We start from the raw sequence: 9995 nt of genomic DNA, 5'->3' as shown, positions 1-9995 counted from the left end.
CCACCCCCTTTTCTGTATGTACATGTTTTGTATATATATTAAATAAATAAATAAATAACAAAAATATATATATACATAAATAAATACATTTGAAAAAAAAAAAAAAGTTTACGTCACATTACGACAGGTAGCAGTTTCTTCATGTTTTAGGTAGTACATTATCATGCAGAGTTTTTTTGGGGGGGTCGGATAGTCTCGAGCGGGCTTATCCATCCCTCTGCGGTGGGGGGGGGGGGGGGGGGGGGAAAGTTCAATAAAACAAATGAAGGGGAAGGAATGAGGTTTTTCTACAGTACCTGCGGGGTATTTCTAAAGTCTTGTTTGAAATAGTTGGTTTTAGTATGATAAGATGTTTTGGGGGATTTTGAATTGCAAATGGGGGTTGTTTTGATACGGCAATGTTTGTTCTTATGGAAATAATATGCTGTTTACCTGTCTTAATAAAGTGACCTTTTCTGCTAAGATATTAATAACAGTGAGTGGATTGTCATTATTCCGCGAAAACATGTTATGATAAAGCACAGTCGCTTTACACACCAGTTTTCATTAAGAAAAACATTTTTGCACTTTGGTTTTCATTTAAGTTACAACCCGGATCAGTAATTAAAAAGAAAACAAATATTTGCAGCCCCCATGCTTTATTTTTAAACATGCTAAGCTAAAATTCAGGTGGCGCGATTTCTTCGAAAGAAAAAGCAAAAACAAATATATTTTTCTATTTCTTTACTTTGCAAAAATCACGGGACCCGCACTTTAGCTTACCATGTTTAAAGGTAAATCGTGGGTGCTGCGATTGTAACAAAAGTAAACAAATAGAGAAACAAAAAGCATGCAGCCGCCATTTTTTTTTATTTGTTTACTCTTGTTAAAATTGCAGCACCCGCGCTTTACCTTTAAACATGTTAAACTAAAGCGTGAGTGCTGCGATTGCTGCAAAAGTAAAGAAATAGAAAAAAATGTCTTGGTGAAACCCCGAAACCGGTCCTAGGATGCTTGTTTCCAGTCCAGGGAGGACCTGGCTTGGCAGTTCGGGCTGGACTGTTCCCATGAGGCACAGGGTCAAGACTGATTTGCATATGGCTGGGTTCAAACTGGAATGGTATGATGAGCAAAAAAACGATGGATTTAGGCCCAGATCTCTGTACTGGGGTGAATGTATGACATTGTTCTGCATTCTGTCCATCAACTGTTGTTTTTGCATTTCTTTACTTTTGCAGCAATCACGACAGCCACACTTTAGCTTAGCATGTTTAAAGGTAAAGCGCAGGTGCTGTGAATTACTTTTTTCTTTTTAATTACTGATCCAAGTTGTAACTAAAATGAACCAAAGTGCAAAAACCTTTTTTTAACGAAAACTGGTGTGGGGGAAGCAACAAGGGGTGAGGATGGATGGCTACTGTAGAACATCTACCAAACCTCATACATTATATGAAGACCAACATACTTTGGAAATGCTGTTTCAGAAAATGGAGACTGGAAAGAAGCAAAGTCTGCAGTGTGATTTAAATAATCCTATGTCCGTAGTGTATGCTTTCACTCCCAAACATTTCAGAGTCACGGAATTGAATGAAATGGAATTCCTTCCCCTTGGCAAGAGCAAACGGAGAGGAGAAGCGCGCGAGCACTGTAAGCCTATCTTTCTACCAATTCAAACAGCCTGCAATCTGTGGCGCATTCCCTCACTGCCACGAACACTTCACCGTATGCAAATACGGCGGCCCGAGGTGTAGCTCCAGTGAGTGGCATGCCCACAGTGCAAGTAAAAGTAATATAGCAATTTCATTGGGCCTGTCACATACTATGAGGAAGCAGGTCATTGGAAAAACGATTTAATTCTTGCTGGCTCAGGAGCTAATTTTCTCCTTCTGAAATTGTTCTTTGAACATTTCCTTTTTTGAAATTAATATTAGTCCCTGATGTTTCTTTATTGCTAATTTGGTTAATGAATGAGCCGTTGACAGTGGAATTATTGTCTATTTAAACATTATTTAATTGTGATTCTTAATTGTTAGCCTCTGTTTCAAGGTACACATCGACGGGAAAGCTGCACTTTCAGAAAAAACACGTAACCCACTTATATTTAGTAACTGAAATTATTGTAAATATTAAAGTCGGTCATACCATACCACGTATGCACCCCAACACCATTTTGTACGTCCTCCATAAACATTCACTGTGCGATGGACATTCCTGTTAAGTTGTCCATGAACCTTCAAGCTAATATTTTTCATCAGACCAAGCGTTACATTGGCTATTGCTTTGTACCAGTGAGCATTAAGCACCGTCAGTTATTTTAACAGGGCAGGAGTGTCCCATGTCGAGAAGCCAGTTCTGGCCACAGCGTTAAATGTGTTTACGTTTGGATTATTCCTCAGTGTGATTAACAGGTTTGTATTGTTCCAGACTCAGTGGTACTCATTTTATCTTCCTCAGGAGGATGAACGCTTGCCTGTTGCACTCCTACACCAAAATAAGTCTGGCCTGCAGGAAGCAGAGGCAACACAGTAAAGGCAGAGCAGCTCAGCTCTTATTTTAGCTGACCGTGCACAAGCAACGGTTGTAAAAGTCCGGCGTCTATTTCTTAAATAGATTAACAACTCCAATTGCTCCAACTTTTGACAATGCGAGACCTATTGCTTGTTGGAAAATTACATTACTCTGTATTTTGTTTTGTATGTCGCACTAGGTCGACATGCATGCTGTCTCTATTTTTAACATGTTGTATATCTCTTTTTGCATGTGGGTTTTTGTTCACATGTATTGTCTTTTTAGGTCTCGCTGAGCCCAGCGCATGCGCTGGCTCGGAGAGACATTTTGTAAGGGACTTTTCAGTGCTACCGCTGGCATAGAGCTACAGTGCATGAGGCGTGCACACGCGCAAAGCAGCCATATGGCTTTACATCGGGATCATGCGCTAGGCCAGCCAGCAGCACTAGCGCGTCATCGCGATCACTTTCACTTTCACAGCGATCGTGATCGCGATGACTTTCGTGGCTAATGCTTGTTTTCCTTAACTCTCGGTATAATCGCGGCACCCGTGCTTTACTTTTAACGTTAAAAGTAAAGCGTGGGTGCCGCGATTATACCAAAAGTAAAGAAATATAAAAAACATCTATTTCTTTACTTTTGGTAGGATCACGGCACCCGCGCTTTACTTTTAACGTTATAAGTAAAGCGCGGGTGCCGCGATTATACCAAAAGTAAAGAAATAGAAAAAAACATCTATTTCTTTACTTTTGGTATAATTGCGGCACCCGCGCTTTGCTCTTAATGTTATAAGGAAAGCGCGGGTGCCGCGGCTGCCTGGCAAGCGCTTGTTAGTAATCTTCTCTTAACCAGAGTTGCTGAAAAAACAATATTCATACTCCTTATTCTGGAACCTTTCTCACACCCGCATCGTTTGTCTTCTCCTCTTTAGCCAGTAGTTGCCTTTGATCCTTCTCAGGGTCCCGCCACCGGTACAATCTCTCTGAATAAAAACACAAGGGAGGCCTTATACAAACCCTACAATGCATTACAGTGTCTTCTCTTTCTATCTGTCTGTGCACTGATCTCGTGCAGCTGTTTGCACAAACAGCTGTGGCCAGATTCACTTTATTCATGTTTGTTCTGCCTACATCACAGGGAGGTAAGTGTCACTGATTCATAAGCACCAGGCATGCAGTTGGCACTGCAGTGCGGTCTCCATGCCCTTCACCTTTGTGATTCGTGCCTCTTTTTTGCAGGAGAGTGAAGTATTTGAACATGAAGGGGAAGTTTGTGAATAAGCATACAGTCTGCGGTTTAACAAAGTCGGGGAAAGAGGTGAGTGTCTGTGGAGCAGCGCTGTGAGCTGTGCGGTTCTTGTGTAGGCACCTGTGCAGCGAGGTTTGTGGTCATTGCATAGAGAATGCATGCAAGGTGGGTTATATAGGCCTGGCCCGACCAGTCTTTGCTTTCTGCTGCAACGCCTTACAATATTCCACATACACCCTATGTACCATCTACCTCTGTCCTTGCTCCAACACTGCGATTGGCTCCTGTGTCTGTCACTCTCATCAGTCATTCACTTCCCGGGTAAAGGCCGTTCCTGCCTGACCTCACTAGTAAACTGAGACTGATGTAGCGCCTTCTTTGAATACCTTCAGAGTTTGTATAAGCAGCCAGTTCACAGCTATAGGTCTAGGGGAAGAGGCGAGATTACCTTATGGCAACATTGGAGTTATGTGTTTGGGAATGCTGCATCTATGAACACACAGACAGGGTTCGAATGTCTCGTAACACAAATAGGGATTTTTACTGAGAGTTTTTAGCCTCCAAGGTGAGAGCATTTGTGCCCAAGGCTTATTGTCCACTAAGGCTCCTTAAAGCTGTGGCACTGTTAGCTGGCTCTGGTCTGTTTGCTTCCCATGTCAATACCATCCGCGAATGAAATAGGATTTTGTGGCAGAACTTTTTTTTTAGCTGATGCAAAGGTGTTGAATTATCACAACAGTGCATTTATGCAAGCATTATGCAGAATGTATTTATGTAGTATGACAAATAGAGTTACAAAAAAGTAGGAACATTCCATACAGTGTCAACAAGACCGCTTGAAAAGTTACATTCATGTTTTTTGCTAAAGAGAGATGCCCTTTCCTTTGAAACCGAGCATTGCCCAGCACAGGGGCGATCTGTATACAAAGCCTGTGCTCTCTGAGTACAGAGTCATCAACATCTCTCATAACAAAGTGTCAACATGGGAAAAGAATGCAGCAGATTTACAAGCCCCTTGCGCTGCCGATGTGTCACGTTGTGTCACGCACCGGCAGCGCAACCTGCTGCCTGTTATTTCCAAGAACACGTAAAGGCACTCTGAATGACTTTACCTGTGCTTGTAAATATCTTCCCTTTTCAAACAACACTTTGGGCCCAATTCTGATGCAATTTGGAAAAGCTTCCCGACCAAATCGGTTGGGAAATGGTTTCCGACCCACTCGGATCAGGAGAGTCCGACCGGCGGATTACGATGCATCCGGATGCTTTCAGAAATGATTTCGTTGGACTCTCATTGACTTCAATGGGAGCATATGTTCCTAACCGCATCATAATTGGGCCCTCGGTCAGGAAGACACATTCCCGATCCGATTTGGAAGGAGCAAATGCCATTAGGAGGCCTTTCTAACCGCATCAGAATCAGGCGCTAGGTGGGAATGCTTTCCTAACTGCATCAGAATCAGGCCCTTTGCGTGACATGGGTGTTCCAAAGCAACACCTATGTCCACTGATGTATTGCCAGTTTTATGAGCAATCGTAAATCTGGAAATGCGTCAGAATGCTACACCACGCTAGGGGTGGCGTAGCGAGGTGCAATGAGGAGAAATGTTTTAATTTCTCCCCGTTTTTTTCCTCTTTCAATGCGTGCTGCATTCTGTAGCACGCATTGGAAGAGGAGATCACCTCAATTGATAGTTTTTCTGCAGGAAGGTGCCCCTTCCTCACAAAAACAATCTCCCCACGATGAAGGCATCCTAGCACCATGGTGCAAGGGTGCCTGCGCCGGTGCATGGCAGCAGGATGTGCGCCAGCGGAGGGGGAAGTACAGAGATGCAACATATTGTTCTAAATATGTGCTTCGAAACTAACGCAGCGCGGCACAGCAACATGATTTGATGACCGTGCTGCATGTGTTTCTTGTAAATCTGCCCTTATATTTTTATTTCTCATGTATCTTAGAGAATGTAATTTAATATTGTACACATGCTTCTTTACAGTCTAGGGCAGATGCATCTTGTGTGTAAATGTATTGCTATATGCCATAGATGTATTTAATCATAACTATATCATCAGGTATAAAAGGTGTTCATGTGCTTTAATCCATAAAGCTGTCTAATGACATCACCAAGGCCTTCATTATGAGTGTCCTGGTAATTACAAGATTTCAGTAACTCTAGGTATCCATAGTGTTTAGCCGCGATCTCTGTATGAAATACTGTGCTAACATTTGGGTGGGTCACTAGGTATAGTGGGCAAAAATCAGCCCTGCGTATAAAGGAGCCGTAAGATTTTTCTGAACTGTAATTCCTCCTAGTGGATATTTTTCATGATGAAATACGTAGATGCGCAAGTCTGGGTTCGTTTTCACACCAGTGTTTCTGATTTACAAAGATTGCACTGGTCCCTATAGTATTGTGCACTGAGTGTATCAGCATTTGGAATGCTCTTTGCAGTTTTGCATTTCACAGACAGTACAAATGTTGGTGCATAGTTGCATTAGCCTAAATGAAATGTGTGTCGGGCCGAAATATTGCACCGCTGAATTTTTTGTAATCTGACCTGTTATGGTAATGCGAATGCACTTTATAATATTATTCAGAGATAGAGGTCAGCTGAATTTACATGTATAAGTTTGCTGATTCCTGTATGTTGCTGGTTACCTACAAGCTCCCTCTTCTTCAACTGTGTCCATAGCTGACGATGCTACAATGCAATTCTAGACCACTGCCTATGATTTAAGGAACTGCTTTGCGCTGAGAAGTGTGAAATATGGCCCAGCTGCCTAGGCAGGAGCAGCACATGGGACCAGATGTACATGCAATGCATTCAGCAAAAGTCATTGCAGTTTGCTCACTGACTATTACCAAATGCATCGGTATTTTGCGAACAGACCTACGTACTAATAAATAAATTAAACAAATACTGAACTGCAGTGGGTCTCAGTTTCATTGACTTCATTAATATTAATGAGGTAGGTTGCAAATTGTTTTTCTTTTTTTTTTTTTTTTAAATATTGATGTTTGGGCAGCTCAACATAATATGTGACCAATTGGCGTGTATATAATTCATGCAGCGAAAGCATTGAGAGGACTGGTTAGTGAACATCTTGGCTAAAACAGCGGGAGTTCGATACAATAACCACTTACTAAAAAACAACATCCTACGCCAATTAGCCCCTCTGAGAGTACAGAAATTTAACTTATTAATTGTAGACCAAATCTGAGGAGAGACTACGCAATTCTCATGATCAGCCCATTTCTTAATTGCTTTTGACTCAAGATCCGGTTGTTTGAGAGAAGCCAGGAATGTTTTCCAAGTACCTGGATTCTTATTGACTGCTTTAGCTAACAAATCCTCTACAAGCTGATTTTGGGTCATAAAAGAAGTGGGGTTTATTTCTACTAGATATTTATATAGACAGCCATAAGAGTTAATCAAAATAAAATCCTTAGCAATCCCTAGAGATATTTCTGCTACCGTCATCCAGTTACCATCCCTTAAGTAATCTGATACTTTAAAGTACCCGGCTTCCGCCCATTTTGATGTCAGGTGGATAGGTTGTTTAATTCCTATTGAGGGGAGGATTTCTTCTATTAAGGTGGGTGAATTAATTGCTGGGATAGAATATTTTTTAAAGAAGGCCTAACGTCTTTTGATAATACATTGGAGACATTTATATCGTACCAGCTTTGGGTACCTGAACAATAACATGGGAGGGTTAATCTTAGTTTCAGTACAAATTAGATTTAAAAACAAAATTGCAATAAAAATGTGTTTGTGGTAAAGGCTTGAACCTAGATAAATACTGTGCAAAGTAAGCATCATAGTAATATTTCAGATTCGGAAGTGCAAGCCCTCCCTGATCTATATCTTCATAGAAAGTGCCAAGTGCTAAACGTGTTTTTTTTTTTGCTCATTCGAAAGTTGTAAACATGGACTCAACCTGTGAGAAAAACAAGCTTGATTTAAAGAGAGAAAAAGATCATCATATGCTTTGGCATCATCTTCAACGGGTGCATAGTAGCTTACAAAAGTCAGAGGGCATGGTTTGGATCTAAAAGAGCATGTCACCCAACACCACCTCCCAAATAGATCCTTACCCGAATTAATACACTCTACTTGGAAGCCTTTTTTTATAAATATAGCAGTCCCTCTATGGGATGCAGAGGCAGATGAAAAACCCCTGTAGCTGGCCCAGGTTTTAAACATTAAAAATTCCAAAATGTTTATAGTCGAGATATGAGTTTCTTGTAACAGAATAATTTCAGGGTTTTCTGTTTTTAGCCATGCTTCAATAGCCCGCATTTTTTATGATTATTCAGGCCGTTAACATTAAACGAAATTATTTTTAGCCTATTAGCCATTTAAATAGGGGAAAAAGAACCAATCAATGTAACATTCCAAGAAAAAAAAAGAAAATGTAGCATACAAAATAACCAACCAAGCATTAAAACTACCGGTTGCATTTTCCCTATTTTTTAGTCCCCCAACCCACCCCCAGAAAAGTAGATTATCCCCCCTTCACCGCTCCTTCCACTTTCCCCAGCCCCCACTCAGTTTGGGTGTCATGTTATTACACCCGGTGAATCCGCCCCTTACCCACCCCTATGCACTGAGATACGTGTTACTTTTTTTGCCCTCCAGAATTCAATTTTTCGGACGAACCTTGCAATGGTAGTGAAGCCCTCTAAGCTAATCTTCCTAAACCAAAAGAATAGAGAAAGAAGGAAGGGAAAAGAGAGAGAAAAGAGGAGAAAAAAAAGTTCTTAATTTTCTCCTAACCTGGCGAGCTTTATATCGAGTTTACACTTATTTCCATGAATCCTGCAGAAAGGGGGCGAATATAGAACATTGGCTATATCAACCTAACACTATTCTAATCCCTCGTGATTTTCTCCAGAAAACCATGTGCCTCACCAACATCCGTAAACAAAAAAAACTTTCCCTTCACTAGTACTTGCAATTTGCATTGTTGTTCAATTGATGCTTGTGCCCCCTTTGCCTTAAATAACTGCAACATTTTAACAAATTCCTTCCTGCTGCGGGCAGCAGCGGCAGACATGTCCGAAAAGATTCTACATTTAATAGTCTCGTTGACTGTGAACTGTCTCTGCTGAATAGCCTTTGTAAGAACTGCTTCCTTGATTCAAAATCTGCAAAGTTGATCAGAATCGTGCGTGGAAGGGTTGAGTTAGGGAAAGGATGAGCAGGGACGCGATGGGCTCTCATAATTGTAAGGTCTTCCTGGAAGTCCGGAATAACTTTTTGTTTAATGAAGGTGTTGACCCAGCTTAAAGTTTGCGACCCTTCTATTCCTTCAGGTACGCCTACCAGGCGCAGGTTAGATTTACGTGAATGGTTTTCCAACTCCTCCAGTTTGGATTCCAACGCCTGTTTGCTTTTAGCTCCTACTTTAACCTCTTTTGTCATTTTATATAACTGGTCCTCCAATACGGAAATTCTCTCCTCTGCCTCCTGGAGCTTAACAGGGAGACTACCCATAATATTTTCCATTTTCTCCAGACGTTGATTTAAGGAGTCCAGTTCCGCCTTCTGAGTTTTTTTTCATATCTCGTATTTCATCTAGAATCAAATTTAGCATGTCCTTGACGCCGATCTGAAAATCTCCAGTCAGATCTATGGATCGATGAGGGTCCAGAACAGTATTAACATTGGAAGTGGATGACATTACAGTTGTGGCCCCTGGGGAAGGTAGGGAAGATCTTGACCCCCCTTCCTGAACTCCTTCCGCCTGATGTATTAGGGCCTCAGTTGATATAACTGACCCCACTTTCTTGGTAGAGTTAGCCTGCTTATCAAATCTCTGCGCCAAGCTTCATCCCTTCCTTAACTCCTGGGGATCACCACTAAGATCTTGACTCTGAGTGATAGCTGTAAAATCCGGACCTCTGTCTAAAACACTAGATGGAGCAGAGTTAATTAACTCGGTTGATAGTATAGCGAGAGCAGGATCTAGAGAAATCATGGGCTCATGATGCGACTGAGGGGATTGAGAGAGTTGAGGACTGTCTATATCTTTGATGAGCTTTTTCTGAAAGAGTGGAAATTGCTTGGTCGCCATTTTGTCACTTTTATCTCTGGATTTTTTCTGTGTACTGCCTTCGCCTCCTGCTTGCAGATTTATCGAAGAGGCTACAGTGTTTGTACTATCTGAATATTTAACAGCACTCTGATCTAACGAGGCTTGCTGTTGCCTATCAACTGCTGAGCTTTCTTCCTCTATTTCCCCCTCCGAGGTC

At 41.5% G+C, this 9995-nt stretch overlaps 1 protein-coding gene across 1 annotated transcript in view; it reads left to right on the top strand.

The window, feature by feature from the left end:
- Positions 1 to 3725: 3725 nt before the first annotated feature.
- Positions 3726 to 9995, top strand: part of LOC146858112 (gamma-crystallin-1-like) — a 78278-nt gene continuing 72008 nt past the window's right edge. Inside the window, exon 1 of the mRNA XM_085648866.1 lies at positions 3726 to 3804. Within this exon, the coding sequence (XP_085504992.1) occupies positions 3745 to 3804 (60 nt within the window). The 5' untranslated portion in view covers positions 3726 to 3744. The remainder of the gene's footprint in view (positions 3805 to 9995) is intronic.

Source organism: Triturus cristatus, chromosome 3_2, assembly GCF_964204655.1.
Source record: "Triturus cristatus chromosome 3_2, aTriCri1.1, whole genome shotgun sequence".
NCBI lineage: Eukaryota > Metazoa > Chordata > Amphibia > Caudata > Salamandridae > Triturus > Triturus cristatus.
This window is presented reverse-complemented; position numbering and strand designations above follow the sequence as displayed.